This window comes from Passer domesticus, chromosome 11 (assembly GCF_036417665.1).
Source record: "Passer domesticus isolate bPasDom1 chromosome 11, bPasDom1.hap1, whole genome shotgun sequence".
Lineage (NCBI taxonomy): Eukaryota > Metazoa > Chordata > Aves > Passeriformes > Passeridae > Passer > Passer domesticus.
Genome location: NC_087484.1, coordinates 7,709,549 through 7,737,011, shown reverse-complemented (window position 1 = coordinate 7,737,011; position 27,463 = coordinate 7,709,549). Strand labels below are relative to the sequence as shown.

Below are 27,463 nucleotides of genomic sequence, written 5' to 3'. Positions count from 1 at the left end.
AAACAGTGCCCAATGGGTTACTACAGGTCTACCAGGCAGCAGGGCAGGTATTTCAACAGGCTGAAGGAAAAATGGCACCACAAATGAACTACATCCTGCTTCACAGAAGTAACCCAGACCTTAAGATTGGTCTCTCCATCCAAACTTGCAGTGGTAACGTGGCATGAACCATCCACTCGGTCAGATGACAGGAGCACCAGATCAACAGGGAAAGTCTCATCTTTGGCTACTCTGACAATGTCCCCCACCTGTGAACATAGATCAGAAAGACACAAAGAGGTTTAAAGGGGAGAATTCATTTCAGCATTGTTACCAAACCACAATGATTAGCAATAAAACAAGAGTTTTAGCTGTACAATAGAAACAAAATGCTGAATTTGTCCTTTACCCGAATGTTTTTAGATCTGGTTTTCACAAGGCCACCACTTCGAACAACATAAACTGGAGCACCGTTGACTTCATTGTCTGCTTTATGTCGTAGCCAGTCCTCATAGCCCTGTGGAAAACACATAAAAATCTACTTTTTAAGCAAGAAAACTAAAAAATAGACTAAATTTAATCTACTAGGCAAATGTGTTCGATCTACTTCCTGTATTGTCTGAATACAGTCACTAACTTCTCTTGAGTTTCTGCTCCAGCTGTTACTCAAGAACCTGTGAACTTCTTAATTTTGTCACTTCACACTAACATGTAAAGGCAAATAAAGTAGCAGAAGTGGTGAAGAAACTTAACAGTCCCATGTTCCCTCAGAACAAACAGGCAGTGTCATTTTCTGTGGATCAGCTGACCAAGCACTCAGTAAATCTTTGATCTATATGGATTAATACACCACAAAACCAGGAACAGTCACTCCTCAGGCTCCTTTGTGGATTCCTTTCTTTTTTTTTTTTCAGATGTAACAGATTTAAATTACTTTCTCAAGTCATACCATATAGCATTTCTTATAGTTACTGCCACAGCCCATGCATGAAATCTCAAAACTTAATTCTGTATGACATGCTGCTGACACATCAGCTCTGTCCAGCAAGAGGAGATGACTGAGAAGATTTTTGTTCTTTATAAGTCCTAATGGAACAGTCTGCAGCAACAGTCTGAGCTTTTAATTGATAAACTAAACAGCTTTTCTTTACTTAAGCAGATACTCCACACTTGTTTAGGCACCCTTTATACCATGCACGCACGTGCAAAACTCAGGATTGTGAATCCAAGTATACTATTCCCCTCCTATTTTCTAAAGTATGAATCCACTGCTTGTTTAATCTAACATCAGATCCCAATAGCACATTAATTTCTGATCCTCATGTCTAGGTACTGTTTGGAAAGCCTCACTAGCAAGCACAGGAAATGAATCAATCATGCAGGAAGTTCAAATGTCTTTTACAATCTGGCAGGACTCCTGCAACTGATCTGCAATAATAGACTTCCTAAAATGCTTTTCTGTAGAAAATGCTTCCTAAAATGCTTTTCTGTGAAAGAGTTAAAAACATTTCCTTGGAAGTCTGCAGACAGAAGAAGGCGGCTGTATGAAACAGCTGGCATAATCCCAACTCATCCTACAAACATTATATGAATGTCAGAGTACAAGAAATACTAATGCAGATGCCAATTTAGAGAGTTCTGCAGTTTGCAGGAAAAGTTATTTGATGAATTCTGCATTTTAAAAATAGTGTTGTAGTTCTACCTTCACACATCTCCACTGTTACTTGCACAACTGAATAAGGACAGCACAACTGCACTACCTGTGTTTGAAAAGAAAGATGAAGGAGAGGGGGAATGAGGAAAAGAAAAGAGCTTTATATGCCAAAGAGTTCAAAATCAGTAATTAAGAAGTGAGCAGCAACAGCAGCCATACAGAGAGATACTGAGACATCAGAACCCTGAAGTCCCTAAGGACAACTCTTGAATCCTTCCTAAGCAGCATGAAAAAGCAAGAGTCAGTACCTACAGCTCCCTGTTAAAGGTGACTGACAGAAGAAAACAAGGATTTAACTAACATCCAGTAACCTTGGGGCATTTGTCTCACAAACCTGAACAGCTGAGCAATGTGGGCATTTGGCAAAGAACTGAAATTTACCTTCTTTAGAAAGTACAGATTTCAGCGCTTTCTCCATCTGACACCTCCTGCCTCCAACACAAGGGTGACACCTCACACCAGGGAATTCTTAAGAGCCAACTTAGTCTGGACAGTTCAAATTCCCCCCAAGTTTACCTACTGCAGCATTTTTGAGAGGTCCTTCTCCTTACTTGAAAACATTGGAAAAATACAGTGAAAAAGAAACATGCAAGAGAAATACAGGGAATATTGCCTTACTTGCAAAAAAAATAAACTAAAGATTAAAATCCCTCTATTAAATTACATTCTGAAGTCCTGCTGAAATAACTGCATCACTGTAATTAAGAAAATATCTGCATTTTACACCACTAAGTGTAAAACATTTTCAGTTTAAGTCTACAATTAATCAAAAACTGCAAAGTAGTTGTTTATTATTTACCTGGCAAGTAAACATCTGTGTTCCTTCAGCTAAAATACCTATGAACTTATTAAAATGCACTGTTTCCTACAGTTCCTTGGGAAATACCTTTATTTTGTTGCTTTTTTTAAAATTTTTGTTTTGTTTTTATTTATTTGTTAACTTTTAACTCCATGAAGGACTGCATAAAGATCTTCAGAGGCATAAGGAGGAAAGTGCTCTGGCTAACAAGACAGACAAAATGACACAGCATGAGCTGCATCACTTTGCAGTCTTGTATGTCCTTCTTCTGACCTAGGTGCAATTACACTTCCAAGTAGAAAAAGTTCTGTCTCCTTGGCTGAGATTAAAACAAGGCTGAGTTCTGAGGGTTGCAAGAAGTGCCACATTCACCAGTCTTCTGGAAGACAGGGGTGACTTTTCCATCCAGTGCTAAGCTTCTCAAACCTTCGAATGATTAATGCTTCTATTTTTCCCCTTCATCTTTTGAGAGAATACTAAATTATAGTTTAACATTTATCCTGATGTAACTTCGTATAAACCAGGGCCCCACAGTTTTCAAAAAGGGGTTCTTTCCTTAAAATCTGCTCCTATTACACTTCTGGTTTAGAGAAAATGGGAACTGATTTTGAGGCAATACTGGGGATTTTTCCCGCTGCACTCCGAAAGATTTATCTTTCTCCCTTGTCTGAGGGCAGGCTGTTGGAAATAGCACAATTCAGTCCCAGATAACAGCCTGTGAATATTGCTTGCTTCCTTTGCAGCAGGTAGGAGAAATATGAGAGTCCATTAGATCAGTTTAGGTGGTTCCAATAGTCCTTGCAGAGATATTGAGACAACCAGAAAATCTCTTGATGCCATGAATGATTTGAAGCTTCCAGAAGGAATGACAGAATCTCTGTTCATCAAAATTGATGATAAGGGAGTTAAATTTTCCAATCTGATTGGACATCTAGAAACAATTTTTGGAAATATTTTGGACTATTTTAGACTTACACAAGTCTAACTTCTTTCTGGAAGCAATGATATAATATTTATAACTCTGTTTCATAAACTCTTTTAGTTCACACAGTTTCATTATCCATTGCCTACATACGATTATAGCTTTTGAACATGTGATTTTTTTGGGTGATGGTAACAACTGCAATTGAATAGGATTAGGGCATTCTACATATACAAATTGCACAGCAACAACATGAAATATTGTCCAAATATTACTCCAGCTTTAAGAACCACTGTGTCCCAAACACCTTTCTAGCTGCCTGAAAGCTAGAACTATTTTTACTTTTGCCCTATTTCTGGGTGGCTTTGGGTCTTTCTGGCACAGAAGGCAAATTGAAATTCTGGTTACAGCTCTGAAACAGTCTCCTGCTTATTTTTCAGTTGCGAGGCTGCATCTATTCCCGACAGCACTGTCAAATCCCTTGAAGAGGACAGCTCCTGAAAGTTACCTCCCTGCAGAAGAGATTATAATTTTTATCCACATCACTTCTTTATTTATGAGCTTGTTTCTTTCTCCTCTTGCTTTAAGAGCATAAAGAAAACAAAAAACCTTTTTTTCTTTTATTTTATTTTTACATTCTGATTCCAGAGGCTCTAGGTCTCAGTAGGATATAATATGGTCCTGGAACAAGATTTCTATTAAACTCAGAAGATTTTTCTTATTTTAAGTGCTATCAAACACTCAAAAATGTTTTATGTAACTGAAGAAGACATGGGGCTTTTACCTGGTACAGAATCACAGTTAATACACATTTTACACCACAAAACTTACCCCTTGGGGCAAAATTTGCCTTTTAACTAGTGACAAACACACCCTGCATCACTGTTTCATCTGCCCAAGCTCCTTTCTCAGAGTGTGATGTGCGAGGACTGCTTCTAACAGGCAGTGAGGTGTGCCAAAGGAATAAGTGAGGAGCTTTCAGAAAAGGTCTGATAACAAGTGACATGTAATGTTTAGACAAAAATGCTGCCTGACAGTCATCCACTGTCCATTTTAGGGGACTGCAGTGAGTCACCGAGTGCTTGACAACCAACCAAATCCTGAAGCTCAAGCACCTAACTAGAAGCATTAAACCCAAAATAGTTTCTAAAAATTACACCATTTTTATGTATTTTTAGTATCTAAGCACTATCCTGGTCAGACTCTGTTAAGTAACTTTATTCAGTAGGACTTCATGCTGCCAGATTTATCCCCTTTACCTGTTTTATGGCTGTCACAGTTATGACAAAGAATAATGGCAATCCACTGGTAATAGGACTGGTAGGGGTATCTATCATGAGCTAAAAGAAAAGAAAATATTAAAATTAGTCCAAATTTCATTTTTACAATTGTATTAAAAAAAAAATGCAAGACTACTGTTTTCCAAACTCTTTATTATAACCTGTGAGTATTTTTACTGCATGTGCTGCAGAATTTCTCAAGCAAAACTCAGTTTCTGACAACTAAATAATATGTCAGTAATGATGCAAAAAAATGTTTTAGGGCATAGAGCAGCCTTAGTCACATTCGTAAAGCATGTGACAATTTTAGGGGTCCTTACCAAAAGGAAGGGATTAATTTCATCCTAGAAAAATGAATTCAAAAGCATATTATAAAGGAAGGAAATCTACATTTCATGAACCTGTTTCAACACTCTATATGATCCACTGCTTACCAGCAATGTAGAATATAACATCATCCACTTTAGAAGTGAAAATAAAATTAAGAACAGTAATTTCCAATGGTTTAGGTATTAGAGAACACTTTTTTTAGACTGCATCTTTCTGGTTGCCCCAAGTTAACATGCGGTTTTTACAACTTGTGCAATTATTGCTGGCATGCCAAAAGTGCAGTGTACACACTAAGGTTCTGAATGTGGGGGGATGTTAGTGGTTCTCTTCTGCTGCAGGAAAAATCAACATGGTCAAGTGCTGTAAAGGAAATATACACAAGAACTACTCAAAACCACAGACATTGATTTGATTCACTTTACCTGAGACTTATGGCATTGCTTTGGGAATCATTAAAGAAGAAAAAAAAGTCATACATGAAATTTACTCTATCACTGGGGAAGAACCTCAAAGAGAAAACAGATCATGCCACTTTACCATGCACACATGAGGTTTTTGGTTGTTGTTGTTTTTTTTTTCCACTGAAACAGACAATTTATAGAACACAACAAAAATGAGACCTAGCCTGTAATACTGTCTATTCTTTAATGGCAGCACTACAATTTCAGTTTGGCAGCATATTGACCAAGAAAAATCCTACCAAAAGCATCTGATTTTTGGCTGGATAGGGTTAATCATGGCATTTCTGCCATCTATACTCTCTCATTCTCTCTCAAGAGAGGCTCATATATGAAAATGAAGCAGGTTTTGTGCTGGTGGAATTGTCATGTTTCACCAGGACAACACGATCCTCTGCCTGCCACGCAGATGGACACACAGCCATGACACACCTCGTGTCACCAAGATGCAGTCTGTCACCTTGTTTTGGGCATGCACATGTGTGGTGAACAACGTGGACTGGACTGTGCTGCAAGTTGAAATCACACAATGCGACCCTGCCCCAGCTCTGCCATCCCCAGTGGAAAAGGTGGTAATGACAAACACTGCATCTTGGCCACACGAGATTCACAGGACAGGGAAGGTACCATGGTGCTCAGCTTTAAAAGGCAGCTTAGCCTCACAAAAAGAAAAATATTAGATATTAATGAACTTCCAAAACAGATTTGAATAAAAACAGAATTCCATTCTAACAAATGAACAAAAATGACTTCAACTTTTCTGCTGTTCTGTTTCCAAGAATGCAGACACACAGACAAGAAGACATTTCCCATATAGGTGAGGGCATCCACTTGACACAGAGAACAGGATTACACTCAGAACAGAATTTCTGCCTTAGACCCTTATTTGTTCATTTAGATACAACTGAAAGGCAATAGTTTGAAAGAACTATGACACAACATTGAACTGAAGAGATAAATCTGCATTAAAAAGAAGTAAAAGCCATGCTGTCTATGGTTACTTTAATAACATTTTTGTTCCATCTTCAGCACGTTCCCATCTTCCTCATGTTACAATATGTTAAGCAGCATGAAACATTACAACTGGAATGATACAGTTATTATTCTTAAGAGGAAGATGTGACAGACATTCTGTCAGCCTAAGTTAGAACTGTATGACTTTAGTCCAGCACAGGAATTTTCAGCCTAGGAATGTCCTTCCTTTTAAATGTGAAAGAACAAGATCAAGGGACACAGGAGGCAATGGATGAAAAACTGCAGACCTGGCCCTGATACTGACACCTTACACAACCACAGAGAAGTTTTATGAGCTCTTCACTATCCCCATTCTTTGTCAAATGAGGTGCCATCTTTTTCATATGCACACTCCAAATGTTGGTTAATCACCGTGGAGGGCTGTACATGTTCAAATAACTCTACTTTATAATGGAATAAAAGTTTTGTGCACCCCAAAATCCTGTCTCTGCCTCAGATACTAATTAGTCTTTCAAAAGTTACTATCTCTCCTCTGAACCCTTCTCCCACTTATCCTTCACCTAGTAAGCCTGCAATAGCTCCACAGAATTCAGGTACATTACAGAGCTGGAGAGGCAAAGATCATACAAAATGTACAGACTGTCCTAATCTACTTGTGGGTGTTCTTAATTAAAAGAAATACAGTAGGCTACAAAAGCCACAGCAATATTTCTGACATAAACTGTAACAGTAACAGCACTGAGGTCTTCAAAACTGGGGAACTATTGATTTTAACTGCAACATCTGTGTGTTCACTTTATCTGAACAAATTGAATTTGAGGATCTTAGAACTATACCATAATACTCTGTTGATTACAACCACCTACAGTGAAAATATACAAACATTCAAACATCATCAACACCCACAAAGACAAGAAGCATATCTGGAATTTCATTACTCTCTTAAGAGCTTTAAAGTTGTATTGGAGGCAGACAACTGAATCCCTGTGCTGACTGTGCAATGGACTTTGAAGTCCACTGCACACTTAAATACATTAGCATTCATGAAAATGAAACCTAAGGATAATACTCAAATTTGGACATAATTATTTTTAAAGTTATGTTCATGTTCTTTTCCCGGAGAAACTGGAAATGTATTCTTTTTATACACAGAATATATAAGTAGAGAAGTTAAATTCATTAAACAAAAATCAGCAGCAAAATTTGCAACAAAAATTGCAATTTCTTGAGTATTATTCAACTTACCTGAACCAAAAATATAATGAGAAAATAAAAGTTGGCTACTCTTCTGAACTGCTCAAATAAGTTTTTTGGAACAAAATTCCACACTGTATACTGGAGGGGGAAAAAGGAGAGAGAGATGAGTAATTATAACACAATGCACAATTTTTCAGTGTAATTCAGTTCTGCTCCCATTGAACTCTCTAACCTAAATGTTCTCATTCCCCAGGACCCCTCCCCCAGACCTTGCTGCTGTATCCAATTTTTGTTCTTTTTTTAAAATTCCTTCTGTTTTAAGTACAGCTAGCAGGGAAGCAGTGGTAGCAACTGCATTTCCTGTACAGGCCAAGTTTAAAATGTTTTCCTCCAACTGGGACAGGGGCAGCTGGAGTAATTTGGCTGCTTGTGTCCTGGGTAGGAGGAAAGAAATTAATTCCTGCAGCTGTAACATTCCCTCCAACACTACAGCAACGAGGCACATCCCCACCATCAGCTCTATTGATTTCAATCCAAGGACACACCGGGAGGGAATCCGCAACTGCAGTCCACTGCTGATTTATTTTATGCAGAGTACTGGCTTTCAATATGGCTATTTTAAAAATCCTCATAACCAGCTTCATCCTGCCTTTTAAGTAGTTTTGGTAACACTGGAGGAAAAAGTACTTTTCTTCAGAAAGCCTGACCGACTTACTTAATTGCTCTGAACTTGAGTTTTGAGGAAAGAAGGGTGAGAGAATGAGACAAACTACACAAGAAGCAACTCAGCTTTTCCCTCAAAAGAGTTCAGAGTTTATTTCACTTTGAATATTGTATATGCACCACTAGCCATAATACAGGCATGCACATCTGCCACACAACTTCTTAAGTAACATATCAAGTGGTTTTACCATGACAAATCGATTACCTTACCTTGGATGATATGATTCTGTTGTCTGCAAACTTCTGAGGAACATAATGGCCATGCTGGGGAAAACGGTTTGCTATATAAATAGTTCTTGTGTCGCTTTGATGCGGTGGGTCAAAACCCTAGAACATCAAATAAAAAAAGAGGCAATCAAGAAAGTTGATTTTTTTAACTGCTGTTTTTTAAAATTTTGTGGAAAAGGACATTTGGATATCAAACAGCAGTTTCGAAGAGTAAAGAAAATCAGTGTACAAAATTGAAGTCTGCTGTGTCCAGACAGTTTTCAAAAACTGTGGGGAAAAAACCCAAAACCTTACTTTTGAGGTTGTGTACTCATTCTGAAAAAAATGAAAGGAAAAAACCCTGTCTCAGTGTTGGAGAACACTTGCTACCACGCAAACTTGAAGCCCTGCAAAACTTAAAAAGGAAGAAACAGAAATAATTTACAAAATCTCATAACCATGCTCCCAGTAACCCTAATAAAACAGATTATTGAGAAAAAGGTCAAAACATACAAACTCTACTACTATGCTGTGGTAACTGGATTTTGAAAAGATTCTCACCAGAGAAAAGCCAAAAGCATATACATCTGACCAGACAGCAGTATGCTTCCTAACAAGTTCTATTTCCAAGAACTAACATTTTGTCTCATTTCAAATGTGATTTCCTGCCATTACCACCAATTCCTACATGAATGGTGCCAAAGTGAAAGCAAACCCATGGGGGAAAAAAAAGAAAAAGCATACTCAGAAATACTTATCAATAATTTCCTGCCAAAACAGATGATCTGAGTGAGGTCCCTGGGAATCAAAGCCCTGTTGCAGGTCTAATGGTCAGAGTTTTCATCATCTGCTTCTTCAAGAGGAAGTGGAACACAAGTGTTAAACCTGCAGATGATACCACCCTGGGACTGCAAGAACACCAAGTAAGAGAAAATTCTTGACCAACCAGATGCACAGAACACAAAGATCCAGCACAAAGAAACTGCATCCAGAAAAAGAGAATAAAAGCCCGTAAAGGAATTTGGAAAAAAATGTCAAAGGCTATAACAGATCACAGGCTAGACATGAGTCATCCACGTCACCCCACTGAGAAAAAGGCCTTCAGTGCAGAGGAGGCTGGAGGAGGAGTGGGAGCCACAGCTGAAGCACTGTGAACCAAATGGACAGCACCCAGAGGAGTGCACCACGAGCCCCAAGAGATCCTGAAAACATGACATATAACGCAAGGCTGAGCAATCTAAAAAGCAAAGAGCAAACAAATTAGAGTAATTTAGCCTGGAGGAGAGGAAACTTGGGATATCCTAGTAAATCTCCTGACACACAGAAGACTGTTCCATTGAGAAAATGGGTGCTTTGAAGGCCAAAGAAGAACAGAAGTAAGCAGGGTTAAGCTGCAGGTAAGAAAACCTAAGTCTGAATATTGGAAAGCAAACAAATACCTTTGTTGTGGAAAGGAATAATTAAATACCAAAATAAGTCATGAGGAAAGGTTGCAATGTCTGTAACACAAGGGCTTATATCTAGGTCATTCAAGTCTGTGTTTAATTGAGCCTTTCCTGGGGCTACATGACTCACCAGAACCCTTCCTAGCAATAATGTTCTGACCCGGAGGAGCAGGTGATGGCAGAAGACAACCAAACAGTAGTAATTCTGATAACAGGCCAAGAAGACTACTAAAGAAAAAGACAAAAAGCTTTTACACACGAAATAAACTAGTGAAATTAAATTTGGAACTGTTGTTTGATTCAGAGTCAATGACTGTCTGCAAAGTGGTGAATTCCAGCATCTGCATCACACACGTTCCTAATCTTAGAACAAGTTGCAGAGTTTACACAATCTCCTTGTTCTTTGATGCCAAGTGCAAGGACAACTGGTGGTGTCCTTTGCTAGAAAGGGCATTATCAATTCTACTACTGCAGGTGAGGAAACTGCATTTGCAGTTGTTTTGCTCCTCTTGTGAATGAGACTCAGAGCTTTATCCGTGTCAAATAAAAAGTGACACCTCACAAAACTCCAGAAGATACCTCTGTACCAATGAACTACAGAAGATGAACAGTGAGCACAATGACTGACATAAAAAATGGCTGGTATAACCCAACATTTTTTTTTAATCCATTAATATCTCTAATGCAGGTCATTAGGTATGCTCACGTCCCGCATGGTGTCATTTTAAAGTAAAGGAATAATTTAAAAATCCTCTCAAACATACAAATGTTTGTGTTTGGCATCATTACTACAGAAACATTCTGCTTTCGAATGAAAGAGGTCCAGAATAATGAAGGGAGAAAGAAAGGAAGGGGGATTTTTCAAAGAGATTTGAAGGAGAATAAACTTTAGATGACAAGCAGTGGAAGGCTGGTCTAGTCACATGCTCCAGGGTGAAAACTTGTTTAAAGATAAGAGTGGAGCAGGAGACAAAAAGTAGATAGGGGAAAGGATGGAAAAAAATACACAAGATACCAAAAGCAAAATGCAAGGAACTGTTTGCAGCTTTAGAAAAGAAATACAAGCATGAAAGGAAGATGGAAAAAAAATGTACCTGTTAACTGCTGACACAAAACTTAAAGAGAAGAGTGTTTGTAGCAGAAGCATTTTGGATATCTGACATAAGTGACACAGTATTTCAATCCAGAAGATGCCACAAATAAAAGTGTTTTTCAAGCAATAAAAAAGGTGCCTAATTAGTAAGACTTCATGCACAGCTCTCTTCTACATCTCAGAAAATGTCTGGCACTCACAAAATGCCAGACATCCTCACTTTGGAAAGTCTACAGCCTGAAAAAATTCCACTCTAAATCAAACAGATGTAAAGCAAGGGAAAAAACCACAAAGAGCAAAGAAAACAAGTTGCAGTCTTCTTTCTGACAGTGATAAATGCTAACCTGCATGCCACACTATTAAAAGATAAATCAAAGATTACTGACTGACTAGGATATCACTGAATTTTTTATATGCCCTTTTTAGGCCACTATCTGAGCACCTGAAGGTTGATGAGTATGATGACATTTTATGATGCAGAGTAAAGACCTCTGTACAACTCCAGGCTCATGCACAAGCACTTCTATCAGAATGACTATCTCTGCTGAAGCAGGCTCAGATGATTAAAAGCAAGAACTTTACTTTCCAAATAAATCAGAATATCAGGCCATACAAGTTTACAGGTGCAGCTTAAATTTGCAGTCTATCGAGATTTAATTCTGTTTTGTTGACATTTGCCACGGAGAAGGCAGGAAGCTGTGCAGTCAGCAGATCACAGTGCACACACGAGGCAGGCTGGGGACAAAAACCCCTCAGTTGTCAGAGCTGGGTTGGAAAAGGACACATCCCTGACAACCTCAGTGACTTGCTGTAGTCACAGCAGGAAGTGTGTGTCAGAGCTGGGAATAAAAACCAGATTTCCTAAGTTTTATGACTATAACTACTAAAAATCACTTGAAATTGGCCAACAACCCTGCCATCTCATAATTAGCTGATGAGACCACAACTAAGCAGATCTTCCAGAGAAATGTTAATTACACATCCCTCCAAGGAAAATTCTGCACAGGCACTGAACCTCATTGTTCAAGAGCTGAAATGTCTTTAACTCTTCTCTAACTATGGGGCTGGTCACAGAGCCTGCTCCTGACACTAAACTGACTTGTAGTCCAAATTTCTGCCCAGCAAGGGATTTTCCACAGTGACTCTGTGCAGCCAGCAAAGCAGTGCAGAAAGCACACTGTTTCCTAATTTCACTTAATAGACAGTTCCTCTCTTTCTAACGTCATTCTCCAACTCAGCTGCAAAAGTAGGGTAACATGCCCTTGTCAAAGGATTTTTGCAGCTAAACAGCATGAGCAGAGAAACCCTAAATTAGAGTCTTGCAAAATTATTAAGTTGCCACCAATCTCTTTCCAAAAAAAGTTAGTTTTCCTGCAGTTATCTAGTGAAGTGATTTTTACCCAGATCACTGACTTCTGATTATTTGTCACTGACTGACAAATAATGCTGAATATATGACAAGACCTGGTATTTAAAGCTTCTTGACCAGGTATATTACAGGCATATATATTACATGAATCCCCTTTAAATTAAGTTGAAATGACCTGATTTTTCTCCCTTTCATGTTGCAAATTAAATCTAGATTTATTGGCTAAAGTTCAGTTCTTCAGATGATTTACCAACACAAACCAGGCGTTATCTACCCTTGGAATACAGCTCTCATTTAATCTTTGCTACACACTTCCCCAGCAGAAGTTTTGCACCCAGATGAACTTAATACTTTGGTTTTGAAAACAGTCTAAAAGCATGCCACTTATATACAGTACACAGATACTCTAGTCAAATGATTTATAAAGCACAAACAAAAATAACCTTTAAAAAAAGAAAAATAAAGAAGTGATTCATAGTTTGCATTTCTTATAAATTTGAATGGCTGTAAGCAAAGTCTAAGTAATTTTCACTAAACTTCTTCAGCAGTTTCTAAAAGTTAGACAAAGATATTCTCTGTGCAGTAAATCAGGCCCCTTTAAAACAGCACAGAAAACATATCCCAGGGAACTGAGGAGAAGTATTTGACTGCAATTTTATGCAATTTATTTCATGAAAGCCACGGGATTCAACAGCCACCCCCAAACAATTCTTTCCTACATTTTGTCTGCATCTCAACCACTGTACTTGGAGAACTGTCCATCAGCCATCAGGTAAGGAAAACTGATCCATCCATTTTCCCACTTTGGTCTGTGGTTTTGGTTTTGTCTTGGGGGTTTTCCCCCGGCTTTTTTAATATATGATGCCAGTTTTCTGATCATATAATAAAAAGATTCCCCGCAAAAGAAGAGTTTTACACTGCTGCTGAGGAAGCCCTAATAAGACATATAACAACTGAGGCAACCGCACAGGAAGTAAATGAGGATCAGCACTAAAAAAAGACCCTCCCAACACCTGCAAGTGCAAAGGAAGAAAAGAAAAAAAATGCTTTTGTACTCAACCTGTTGCTGTAACATAGACATCTACTGCAAGACTCTTACTACCACTACTAAGGTATGGCAGTGTGCACCAATGCCCTCCCAGCACTGTTAGGTGAGACAGCAGAAATCCACAGATCTTTCAGCAAGGATTACTGACATGAGACCAGCAAGCAACACATCAATTTCATTATCAAGCTTTGCAATATATGCATTGGTAATCACAAATCATCTGCCAGGTTTTTGCTTATGACTTGCATAAACTTAGCATACTTTAATATCATCTCCCAGGGTTTCTCATTCATTACTCACAGCTTTTACAGAGGAGGAAGAAAAACCAAACTTATATTTGCCAAAAGAACTTCTGCTACACGACCACTGAAAAGTGAAAGGAGTTTGAAAGAAGGAAGTCTCATTCAGAGCCTCTTCCTCCTTTAAAAACCCACACTGAACACAACAGACAAAAGCAGCAGTTACCCTAAAACCTTTCTGAATATCACATACTACTTAATAAAGCAAATAAACAGAAGAAAACGTGGTCTCAGAAAGCCTTTCTCCTAGGGAAGTGACTTGATCATGGCTGCAGAAGCAGAACAGCACATTTCCTGGCAGACAGCCCAAAAGTCTGCTATTACACTGCTGTCAAGATATATTTTGATTAAAGGTGTTTTGAGGAAATGGATTTTCTTGCTTTGGATTTTCTTCTGAATATACATAGAATACTTTTCCCTCTGTCAGATAAGATGATCTATTCACACTCCTGCCCATTTTCAGAAGTCTGTGTAAATTTGTACTCCATACAGTCAGCCAATAATTCTTTCAGTCATGTAACTGGGCAGCAGTCAAACTGAATTTGCCTTATCAAAGGTTAGCATGAAGGAAGAAAGAGCCTCTCACAGCAATTTTAAACACTGCTCTAACAACTAAAATAGTGAATCAGCTGAAGCATCCTGATGTGTACACAGTGCCATGTAATTTGTACCTCCCCTTTTAAATACCACAGCAGTAAAGAAATAAAACTACTTAAAGTCAATGCACTATGTGCAACTTCCTCTTACTGTATCTATAGCTGTTCAAAATATCTGATAATAAATCATGTTGTAACCTCCTAAAAGACCTACAACCAGATTACATTCTTTTGTGAAAACACACCCTCTAGGTAACAAGGTCTGTGAAATCATGAGGCAATAGCCCTTCCTTTCACAAAGTTAAAATATCCCTAGTACTGCAGTAAGAAAAGTTGCACTGGTGCATGCCACAAAGTCCTGCTCACACAGAGCTCAAGTTGTTCTTACTTTACATACTATTTTGCCAAGATGCCCACCAAAAATAACTTGGAAAAATGCCTAGTTAAAATTTTTAAAAATCACCTATCTTCTCTTTATTTATCTGCATACACACAAGCAAGGCTGGCTTCGTTCACTGCTAACATACTGCCCCACACCAGTTCCTCTGCTCAGGTCACTGCCAAACAGACTGGTCTTGTAACATCACTAAAATCAGAAAGGAAAAATGAGCTGGACAGGCAAGTCGATATTTCTAACGCAGCACCTTCAAAGGCTGCTATGGCATGTCCAGCTCCTGTTAGAAGGAAAGGATTTGAACGGAGATGCAGGAAAATTGCTTAATTCAAAAACAGTCCAACTTGCATCAATGAAGGAAATGGCTTTCTCATTCCCCCCCTAAAATCCAAATCACAGTATTTATAAAGCATAATCTGTTTTGGACTTCATATGATAATACAAACCTAAGACCTTGTAATAGCTGCTCTTTCATGACTGTCTTCAACAGAATGCCAAGATTCACTTTATTAATCTAGCAACCAAAGAGCGCCTACACAAAAAGCCAGGGAGGGACTGTTTTTAAGTTCTTGTAGTGATATGTCAAAGGGGAATGGCTTTAAACTGAGAGAGGGCAGATTTGGATTAGATACAAAGAAGAAATTCTTCCTTGTGAGGGTGCAGAGGCCCAGCCTGTCCAGAGAACGCATGGCTGCTCCATTCCTGGAAGTGTTCAAGGCCAGGTTGGATGGGGCTGATCCTCTTGCCTCAATGTGCTTAACCAGCCAAATGCCATTGCTTCATTTTAGGATGCTCCCTGTCAGACACACAGATCATAAATAACTTTTGCTCAGATGCTTTTTGGAAGAAAAGAGACTCTACAATAAATTGTCTTCAGCTCCAGCGAAGGAAGAAACTTAGTCAACAATCAGATTCTAAGAAGCAAGCCTCAATCCCAAAGGCAGGGCTAGTGGCTCCTAAGCTACATTTCAAGGCCAGTTAGTGCACTCTATTTTTTTTCCTTTGAAAAAAATACTTTATGTAAAGTCCAAGAAGTTGAAGAGACAGTGAGGCTTGACAGTGTCTGTAGTCCAAAATGCCCAATGTGGTCTTTTGCCACATGGTCCCAAAGCAGCCCACTGCTCTAACATGGAAATGAAGATGTCTCTGCACTTCCAACTACACAGCTCTAATTTCAGAACTAAAAGTTTTCCTCTGTGGGCTCCAGCAATTAGTTTTCTTTATCTGCAATATCATCTTCCTGTCAGGCATGTACAAAAGGAGATAGGAAAGATTTTTAAAGCTGAAGGGTGACAACTACATCAGGAGACAACTACAGGGCATCAATTTTATAAAATAAGAACTGAGAGCTCAAAAATCACAAGCCACTTTTTCAGAAGACTTCTCAAACTATATAAACTACACTAAACAGAACAGTGCTACAATTCTGCAATAATCAACCACAAAAATAACAGCTACTAAACAGGCCACACTAAGAAATAAAGAACCAATGCAAGAAATGAAACATTTAACACACAAATCCTTCACAAAACTCAAATGACCATAGGATGGATCTCAGAAAAAGAACCCCCCAAGTGCATCTTTTCAGAACATTCCCAGGATATATTAAGTAGGTTTATAGCAGATTTTCTATATTAAATAAAGCATTCAAATCTGTGACAGGCTAGGAACTTTCCCTTAAGGCTAGAAAGCAGCTCAAATTTTGTAGATAGCAATTTCACCATAAAAAAATGACATTTCTCAAGTCCATGACAGGAAAAATGCAGAGCAATCATACATTCCTTCACATACTGGCATACTAAGTACATTACTATCTTAACATGAAATGCTGTTTACTCTCTGCTTTGAAGAATCATTTATAAAAGTATCTTACACAAGCATGAAGGGCTCCTGTTCTGGACTACTCATACAGCCATTATTGAAAACCCTTGTTTTCAATATTTGGATTTGTTCTACTAGGCAATAGCTATTTATGTCAATCAGCTCCTACACTGGAGACCAATTCATATTTTCTTTCAGCACAGAACAAAAAACAACAAACCCTTTCCAAAAGTATCTTCCCCCAAAATCACCATTAAATAATAAATCTTAAGGCTTTTTTCAAAATGTGTGACAAAATTATACTGACAATTGCTGGCAATGGCTGCTCGACAAATTTCACAGGAAGAGAATTTAGTTCATTGCTGGAACTGTCTAGCTGTTATTTTAACATGCTTTGAAAAAGCCTGCTCTGTAAAACATTACCCTTTTGAGTCTACTGTATCCACCCAAGAGCATTTTTAGTTCTAATTCCATTTTGAACACGATTTATGATTTAAGTGTCAGTTTAATGCCCTGCTTTCAGACATGTGTACAGACTAGTCCATCCTCAAAGCTTACTAAATCTTAAGGTTCCTTTCCATTTTCTTGCAATTCTCTTTCCAAACAGAAATGTAAATACAAAAATGTGCACGGCCACACAAAGTAGCACAGAAACATGCAAAGGAGTAACAAAACAACAAAAGATGACAAAATGTATTTTGGGGGATAACCATTTAAAACCTCTTGCTCTAGTAAAACATTTCAGGATAAAAACAAACAGTTTGCCTTTTGTCAGCATCTTTATCTCTCCTTCCCATTTACAGAAAAGTTCTCCTTTCCCAGACTTATTTTTACTCAAAATAAACAACGGGAAAAAAATCCTCTTAAGTCACTGCATGTGGGAGGCCAAGGAACTGCAGGCGTTTGTTTTTTAAATCACAGTGTAGTTCTCAGTCCTACTTTCTATCTTTCTTACCATGGTCCGCACTAATGCCAAGTGGTTTTCTCAACAGCAGGTGAAAAGAGGTTGAAAAAAGTCTAGCTGCAAATATGTCACCTGTGTTTTGCTAGAAGATATGACCTTGCATTTACAGAGACACTTTGTCACATCTATTTTGCTGCAGTTCTTACCTGCTTGCTTAACAAACAGATTTCGTGCTAGAAATTGAAGGATTTTTTTGAAAGGTAAACCTTTTCCTGGTGACGTAATTACAAAAACAGTCATAACTACTCAGCACATCACAATACAGTCAAGAAAAAGCAGGAGCACAGTGTCAGTGAAAGTCACAAGTCATGACACTTTTACTGAAATTTAACCACATTGTTATATTTTTCTTTTATAACTTCTGAATCTCCATCCCAGAGGAAAGCAAACATCAGTTTTAATGAAGTCAGACAACCCATTTTAAACTAGAAAAACAAATACCAATGATATTCAAAACACATGTTGAATGTTATTAAATCCAGCACATATCTACTTGCCTTAGATTACAAATTTTACCTTCCACTAAGAGTGCAGAAACAATCTCTAAGCAGTAAACAGAGCTTTCACCCATCCCACCAGATACTCCCTATTGACCAGAACACAATTAGTTTTGGCTCATTGTTAACAAAATTCTATTTTTATCCCTCTTCTCCCTTAGTCACATAAAAACCATAAACAGACAGAAGATATTAAGGGAGCAAGACCCCATTAGTGCAGGAATATCATACAGTCAATTAAACAGTCCTATTACTGAGTGATAAGTGAAAATTTGGCACAACAGAAATTTGCTGTTTAAAAAGTTCATGGACAGGATTAAAAAGAAAAGAGGATGGGATAAGATACAGGTCAAATACCCAAGTCTCACAGCAAGGCAGCACATCAGACAACACTGATCTTCCCATTTTTAAAACAGTCTTAGAAAGAATCAGTTTCAGGACTGGTTTGATTATGTTTTGGTATGCAATTCTTAGATTTAGAATTTCATTTTCATGAGGCAAGACTTACGAATTATACACAGGACACAACGGATGTCTCCATTTGGAGCAGACAGCTGGCTGAAGACAGGGCCAGGTTCTGCAGGCTTTGGAACACATTGTGCTGCAAATGCATCAGCCCTCAGCAGCCACAGAATACAAAGAGAAAATAAGGTTAAAAGACCCTAATACATGGGAGCACTAGTCCAGCAGATCAAAGTATATCTCTAGCAAAGAAAAGAGGGCCACATTTGCTCCTCTGCTAAGTTACAGGAGGGGAGGCCTTGACCTCCAGCTCTCAAACCACTCCAGCAAAGCAATGCAACCTTTGGGCTGTTCCAACACCCACCTTGCTGATCCCTCAGTGATAATTCACAAGGTATTAACTGCGCAGTCTGAACCCCAGGAACTCTTCTGAGCAAATATGCATTTATTTTTCTAGCATGAAATAACAAGTAGTTAGTTAGCTTTAGCCAGAAAGGGGAAAAGGCTTCATTGACAAATAAGAAGGGGAAAAACTGTACTCCAGAATAGCAAGGTGGTTTCAGAAGATAGATTCTCAGTCGCTGGATTAGTTTAAAGTCCTTTTGCCATTCAGAAAACAGAAGGAATTTGGTTGGGGGGGAAGTAACTGTATTCAGTAAAATGATTAAGTGAAAATAATACACACTTGTCAGTGCAAACAATGAAATAAATGCTGTCCACCTTGTTCACAATGCCAATAACTGCAAGGTATTACAAAATACCATCTGTCCTCTCAGAGCATCTTAACAGTAACCAGCATCTGAAAAGAAAAAAAAATCCCATCCCAGACATCCAATCCTCTAGTGCTCATCTATTTAAGGACATTCCCTTATTAGTAAAAAAATTTTCATTAGAACACATCTAGAAGATGAACACTTCTACAGATGCTGTGCTGGCTGTGGAGGGTGTGAGGTGTGACAGGCACTACCTACACAGAACAGTCAAAAACATTCCCTGTGATCACCCCTCAATGCAGCCTATGGAGAACTTCTGGACTTGATAAACTCCTGACATCCCTCCCAATCTGAACCTTCTTATAACCACGAAATAAATCAAATAGGCTGGTAACTAGGTTTTACAGTTAATCCATAGATTTTAGCTTTGATTTATAGTAAAATAAGAAAACTGCATTTGCCCAAACCCAGCTCTCCCCAGCATCAAAGCTGTTGTGCACTACAGCATTCAGGTTCTTAAACTGCAAAGATACTCAGCCAAATCCAGCACAACACTTGTCTTGAGTAGTCATTAATGTAAGACAGGCCAGACAGGCAACTCTTAGGCTCTGTCCATGCAGAATCCTTTGTACTTTACTGAGCTGTTAGACAACAGCTCAGTAAAGGCTCAAACTCCTCATAACAGCAATAGAAGAGAAATCCTGAGTCCCTTCTCCAACTGACAGGACAAACAATTTAAAATTATGTAGCTAAAATCATACATACAAGGGTATACCACCACAATTTTCAGAGACCTCCTTGCCAGAGAACTGAAGGTGTCAGTACGTTCTGTTAATAGCACTGCAACAGCTCCTGCACTGCATGTGCACCATCAGAGAGCAGCACAGCCCAAATGCTGCCATAAACCCACCAAAGGAGAAGTGGAACAGAAAGTCCCTGGGTGTTACAAATGTCACTGTACTCTCCTTTTGTGTTGGTACTGCACAAACTCGACTGTGGCAGCCGCAGTAGCACTAGGTACACAGATTTGCCATGAGGTCTAACCCATCATATCTGGAAATGCAAATCAAACACACTATGCTATTCCTGAATATTAATGATGCTTCCTATCAACTGTTGTTTATCCGGTTGCTTTTTTCAAGCAGAGCTGGCTGTGCCTGGGGCGTTATGCAACCCTCCAAATCCACATGCCTACTGCTCTCTGAGATCTCAAGGTAACAGAGCTGGAACCCAGATATCTCTCCCGCCCAAAGCTGGTTTTTATCATGCCGTTTTACTCAAAGCCATGAATTGTAACTCCATTTGGGTCTATATTTTTTCATTACTAAAACCTACGTATTTCCAACTATTAACTACATTCTATAACATCACATTAACGAGAAAGTTAATGACTTACCATGCACCTTATTTAGGATGAGCAGATGAAGAAAAACTGATAAACTGTCTCTGCTATGGTGGTGTAAATTGTTTCAGAGCAAGAAAACCAGACTGAAGGCCAAGATACCAAAAAACCTGGTGATTTGTGCCACATAGGCACTGAAGGCTGTACTACTGTCACCCATTTCTTAGATACAACAAATCACTAAAAAACATTTAACAACTCAGTTAAAAAACTGTGACAGACTTGTAAGATGATAATAAGGATCAATGAAGCCTTGCATTCTCAGCATGTCTCTTCCGATGACTGTTCATGCCTTTCTATCCCTTTCTGTAGCTCTACAGGCATGCACTGGACTTCTCAGAGAAAGCACAGCGAAGTCACTACTTCCAAAACATAGCTAAAATAGTCTGAATTCCATACCAGGTCCTCTCATTACTTTAAGTTCACCTGCTTCATTCTCCCCCCATCTTAACAATGGAAGTTCTCAAAACCATATACACTCCTGAGCACTCAGTATATGCAATGTTGTTCTCTTAAGCAAACAAGAAGTTGCAAAACAATTCACTGGTTTCACACAGAGAGTACTTAAAAACTACCTCAAAGCACCTTCAGCTAAGTACCAGTCCCTCCCCCTTTCCCCAATCCCTTACTACTTTTCCAGCATTTCTGCACACCAACGTTTTTCTTTTGTATTACTACAACATCCCACTTGCATCACTCCCACACATTTGCCTGACTCCAACCCTCCTGGAAGGATGAGGACCCTTTTATAAACCCCATTGTTGCCACATCAAGCACAGGTACAAACGCACGCTCCAAAGGCATCCAAACCCACACATTCCTCTCTCCTCCTCTCAGACACAGATTTTAGCACCTTTTGATTCGATTATTTCTGTCACCCCACTCTTCCCACTCATTCTGGTTACTTTGTCAGCATCCTTCCCCATGTTTTTAGCCCTCTGACATTCTTTCAGAACCTAAACATCACAGCCATGTGGAGAAGCAAACATATGGTAGGATCTATGTTAAACCAGCAATTACACACAGGGATGAGTTGTCGAGTGTCTTTAGGAAGAAACATGCAGTGTGATACCTATCTTAGGCCATTTTTCATCTTTATGAGCAGTGAAACAACCAAGTCATCAACATCTGTGACGTCTATAGGAAAAAACCCACGAAACACGTATATTTGCAATAATTTTTTCTCATCAGTACTATATTTAGATGTCTGCCAAGGGTCTTGAACTTTTATTGTCCTGCTTTTCTACTACATTAATTCTTTTCTTCCCTGTCAAAACTAGTGCAAGTTTTAAATGGTTATTTTCTACCAGTTTCCTTTAAGAAGCACCAAAACCTCCTTGTGCCAAGTTTATTGCTCATCCTATTACACTAATGTTTTACTTTCTATTAAGGGCAAACAGATTTCTGGAAAGCTGGTCAGTGTACTACTTGCAGTGAAAAAAGCAACCATGTTTCATACGTGAGTTGCTTGCACTGATACAGTCCTAATCTAAACTTTATGGAAGACAGCATAATATTGCTTTAAAAACCACACACACAAACCTCAAGCCACCTTCAAGTGGAAAAAATGACAGCTATGTTATAGCAGGTATTTTTTTCTAAAAAACGTGTGTACAACTGGAACAGAACAGAAGAGTGCGGTCAGAGCTCAAACAGAGCAATTAATTTCCAGGTCAGTAACTCTTGGTGTCAGACCAAACTACTGAGCACTGTCAAGCTGGCACTGAGACCATGACCACAAGCTCTCTGCCTCAGACACAGAAATGGGAAAATCTATGGGCCATGGGAAATGAGGTCAGAGAAGAACAGGAGGAAAAAAGAAAACACAAATTTTTTAATCCTTTTTTTTGGTAAAAAGTGCTGCAACAAATTAAATCATTAGTGAGACAGAAGCTTTAACAAATCAAAATCTGAAAACCTAACTAATGTACGCTCTTGCACTAACCTGGACAACATGCGTGATGCAAAGTAACTCCAAAGAATGCAAGAAGTTATTTTACAAATACATCATTTAGAAAGAATTTCTCCCTTAGAGAAAACGCAAGTAGGATAATGCAGGAAGCCGGCCAATACTTCAAATCAAAACAGTAAAACTCGATGTACTTCCCTGCTAGAGCAGCACAGACGTGACAGCCACGGCCGCCTGGTTTGCCCTGCTCGTTCTAACCCAGCACAGCAAGCAGCGCCCGTGTGGGGCACAGGCACCCTCACTGCTGCCCTCTCCAAGCGTTTCCCCCGCCAAAAGCATTTCACGGATGTTTTCCTTCAATTTCATTCACTTTCAAATCCTCAGCACGCAGCGGCTGCAGAGCGCTCAGGTACGGGGAAATATTTGAGAGACGCACGTCGGGAAAAAAAGCCTTAAAACATTTCGCAACGGGAAGGAGGAAGAAGCTGCCAATCTCTGAAGTGTCGGGCCAGGGAAGAGGGCATTTCTGCGGGAAGTTTGGGGAGCCCTTCCCAACGGGGGCCACACGAAAGGGAACGCGCTGGTCTCTGTGCCAAGGGGGTTTCGAAGAAAAAAAAAAAAAAACCACAAAAAAACCAACCAAAGGCCAAAAGACCGAAACACCCCAAACCCTGGGATACGGGTTAAAAATCAAATTTAAAAACCCTTCAATAACGATCCAAGTGCAGCCTGCGGGTCTCCCCAGCCCTCTCCCGCACCCCGGCCCTGTCCCCGCTTCCTCCGCGAACCCGCGGCCCGGGCGGCGCCGTCGGGACGGGGCCGAGCCGAGAGCTCGCCCGGCCCGCGGCGCGGAGGGCGCAGGGAGGCACCTACCAGCTGCTGCCGGACCCAGCGCAGCATCCCCGGCGGCGCGGGTCGCGGCCCCCGCGGCGGGGCTCCCTCGGCAGTGCCGCGCCCTCCCTCCGCTATCGCCGCCGCCTCAGGCGAGCCGCCCGCCGCGGCTGCTCCCCATGGCGCGGGGCCCACGCCGAGTCAGGAGCGGCACAGCCCCGCCGGCGCCCCGAGCCGCGGCTGCCGCCGCCATCACAGCACGGCCGCTGACACTCGGCGGCTGCGGCCGCCCCGGGAAGTGACGTGGCGGGGCGGAGAGAGGGGCCGGTGCGGGCGGTGGAGCCGTGAGGGGGGAGCTGCTGTGACCTGCCCCGGGCCTGGGCTGCCGCGGTCCCTGAGGTGCGGCTTCTCGGGCACAACAGCCGTGCGTGCGCCCGAGCGATCCTCGGGCAAAATTCCGGCTCCCCACACGGGCTCCGGCCGCAGCCCGTCAGGGCTCAGCGCCCTCAGCCCTGTGATGGCCCCCTGTTCTACCCAAGGGAAGCTGCTTCGCAACTTGACTGTTTTATCTTTCTTTTCTTTGCAAAAAGTGCAAAGCGTACACATGTTGGAATAAAGAGTTTGAAAAGAGAGCAGATAATCACTGATTTAAAGTTGAAGCCCAAGTGCAGGGTGGTCTCCCAAAGCCGGGAACAGGTGCTGGAGGCTCTGGCGCCCTGCTGCTGCCAGCACTGTCTTGAACCGCTGTTTGTTAAAATCTCGTGTAGAAACGCGCTGATGCCAGGCAGAGATCTCTGAAATCTTCCCCTTCTTCCCTGTGTCACCTGCTCTGGGTGGCCCTGCCTTGGCAGGGAGGTTGGGCTGGGTGATCTCCAGACGTCCCTCCCAGCCTCGGCAAAGCTGTGATTTTGCTCTGAAAACAGCTGTTGCTTATCGAAACAAACACTGTTCAGCGCCAAACACTGGACACACCTATGCAAGTCTGCAGCTTCTGTGCCTCTGTGACTAAGAACTAAAGGAGACTATTTTAAGCAGTAAATACCTGGGCATTTGTGACCAAATACAGTTGTCCCTGAAGTCAGTGACAATTTTGACACTGAATTAAAGAGAAGTGTTTCTGTGAGTGAAGAGCACTGTTCCTGCTGCTCCCATTTGTTCCCAGGGAATTAGGACTTTTAGCAACAAATCATAATCGTATCTGCTATAGTATTATAGTGTTCATATAGAAATTTAGAACGTAGTTCAGGATTTAAGATGGATGATCTAATGTCTGAGCAATGGAATCTTGTGGTGGTTTAAACATCTGCATTTAATTAGAAAAATAACGTTTAAACAGCAGGGAATAAAACTATTTTTATCAGGCACTTAGAAAAGCTCATGTTAGCAAAACTTGGTATTAAATTCTAGGCATTATTTCAAAACATTTAAATACATCAAAGCAGAGTTGCAAACAGCTTGCACTACCCTATTCATCTAATGAGAAGTCGAAAATAACAGAGTGATTTCATAGCTGTGGCACATTGCCTGGAGAGTGGCCTTAAGCCAGAAGCTGAACTGATACACTCAATATTCATGCTCCTCTTTTATCATCAGATGTAGAACAGGGTCCTGACCACTACACACTAAAATTCATATGCCATTACTCTGAAGTGCAAGAATATTTGTCACTCTCTCCCTGCCAAATTCCAGTATGAGTTGCACTTTCTGCAAGCCTCTGTTTCCATGGCTTGCAGTTGTTACATAAAGCTGCTTGGCGCTGTCTGTTCCACATTTGCTGTAATGATACTGTTTCACCAGACAAAACTTGGAAGCAATTTGCAAGTGTTTTGAACCCTGCAGTTTGTATTTTTCACTCTAAAATGTTTGTATTTTAGTGGATGAAAGTATATTGATAGGATGGAAGTATTTTGCTCTGTGCAGCAAAGGCACCTTTTCAAATATACAGGAAAATTTCACTAAAAAAAAATCCTTTCCTAGCATCCTGCCTAGTAAAACTTTGCACCTTTTAAATTGCTCAAAAGCCCACACTAGACATTTATGAAGTTTCATCTCACCCTTGAGAGACAAATAGTTTTCAGAAGAGAAAATTGAAGCAGAGCAGCCAAGCCAGATATTGATTAGCCAGTAACACTCCAGCACTTCTCAAATCAGAGGTCAACTGTATTAAGAATTAAAATTCCCACATCAGAGACCCCACTTTAAAATAGTGCCCTGGAGTCACCTGAATTCACACAGCAGGCTTATACAGAAAAAAAATAGCAGCTGCTGAAGAAAAAAGTCACCTTCCAAAGATTAGGTTTAACTCATTGCCCAGGGTGTCTTGATTAGACTCCAAGCTTTCTATTTAAGTTTCTATGGGAGTAATGATTTCAGATGTTTGTTTAGCAAGATCAGGATACAAATGCTGTCTGATAAAGAAATATTTACATAAACATAAAAACACACACTTAAATGTTAGGTCCAGCAAGCTTTTATTTATGTGTGCATGAGTAATTCTTATATAATCAATGGTGCTACTTTTAGGTTTATAAAATTAAACATTGGTAACCTCAGAATCACTGCCTGAACATGCAATCATCAAATTGTCACTGGGGCTGCTGATGCTGCTCCCTGAGCTTGTTCCTGTGGGAGACACTCGCGCATTTCCATCAGTTTTGAATGGTGTTTTGGGGCCAGCAAATGGTGTTTTTTCCAGCAGGAACTGGTGAGATGCTGTCAGGCTGTACAGCCACATCCAATGCATGATGAGAGGAGATGGAAGTGCAGCACTGATGCCAGAGGGTGAGCTGCCTGCAGCATTCCTGCCTTGGAAAACTGAAGTGCCTGGCAGCTGAGCCCTGTCACCTGCCCCATCCCCGGATGCACCAGCCCCATTCCAGGCTCCCAGGGTGCTGCAAAGGTGGTGGTCTCATCTGACGCACTGATTTTGGGGCAGCCCAGCTCTTATGTTGCATCTAGAAAACATCTCTGTCCTTTGGGACAGAAAAACAGAAAAGCCAAAGAGGTGCAGAGTAGAGATGGAGGTTCAGAGTAGGGAGTGTAGGTTTCTGTAGCAAAAACCAGTAATACCCCTACAGTAGCATTTTCCTGGTAGAAAATTCCTCTCAGCCATTGCTTTGGTTTTAATTAAATATTTCGTAGTTTCTCTAAATGAGTATTTTAATCTATGCATTATTTATTTGCTAATTATGGTACTAATTAAAAATGCACACTATAAAAATACCTGTTTTGTTTCTAATCCGTCGAGGTTAAGGACTGCCTGAGAGACACAGGGTTTCTTCAGGCATTCACTTACTGGCTGAAGCATCAATTATATAGAGATAATCAATGGCTGATTTTCAGTCACAAGGCTTTTCATCTAAAGACGTGTATTCTTACCTAGAGCAACCAGTCTTCAGGGAAAAAGTAAAAGAGTTAAAAAATGAACTGAACTTTTTAAAGGGAAACCTTGCGTGCAGTTTGTCACTCCGTTTTTGTGCCCTGAAATAAATAAGATCAGATTAAATGACAGGATGCACAAGGTGACATTTCCAAGACACTTACTGGATCTCCACAATAATGCAGTATTTTTTTATTTCTTCTTACCCTTTTAGTTGTTAAAACCTGGATCTTGACATCACACCTCACCGTTCCATTGTTGTTTTTTTTTTTTTTCTTTTCACTTGAGAGCTTTGTTGAGAGTGTGGAACTTCAACTTCTACCCAACACATGACGCTCAAGAGAGCTGGATCCCAAATGCCAGGTGAGGGGCTCCATGTGACAGGCAGAAGGTCAAACCTGTCAGTGCCCTGCAGGCACAGAGAACTTTGCACTGCATCACACTTCACCAAAAAATGCTCTGCACTTACCTCATCCCTGGCTGTGTGGAATGACCTGGCGTGCTAAATGCACGTCAAGAGTTTACAATCAGTGCTGCTCAGTTTGCAAGGCCTCAGGATAACAGGAAGCTGTGGAAAGCATTAAAATTCATCTTCCCTTTCAGCTTCACTGTTAACTTTTTAATTACATGTTGCCGGTAGGCCCCAATGTTCAGCTT

At 40.2% G+C, this 27,463-nt stretch overlaps 1 protein-coding gene across 12 annotated transcripts in view; it reads right to left on the bottom strand.

Moving 5' to 3' along the window:
• ATP11B (ATPase phospholipid transporting 11B (putative)) overlaps positions 1-23,719 on the bottom strand; it is a 65,403-nt gene extending 41,684 nt beyond the window's left edge. For 8 of the 12 annotated variants that reach the window (XR_010346148.1, XM_064385385.1, XM_064385386.1 and 5 more), the window contains exons 1-6: positions 23,470-23,718; positions 8,588-8,704; positions 7,703-7,792; positions 4,674-4,754; positions 389-496; positions 120-248 (exon numbers count right to left, since the gene is read on the bottom strand). Coding sequence is in view for 10 of the 12 variants with exons in the window: in XM_064385385.1 (XP_064241455.1) it covers positions 120-248; positions 389-496; positions 4,674-4,754; positions 7,703-7,792; positions 8,588-8,704; positions 23,470-23,496 (552 nt within the window). In the remaining 2 variants the exon portion in view is untranslated. Of the gene's footprint in view, positions 1-119; positions 249-388; positions 497-4,673; positions 4,755-7,702; positions 7,793-8,587; positions 8,705-23,469 lie in introns of all 12 variants that reach the window. The other 4 variants (XR_010346147.1, XM_064385383.1, XM_064385382.1 and 1 more) reach the window with 1 other exon arrangement.
• Between the last annotated feature and the right edge of the window lie 3,744 nt (positions 23,720-27,463).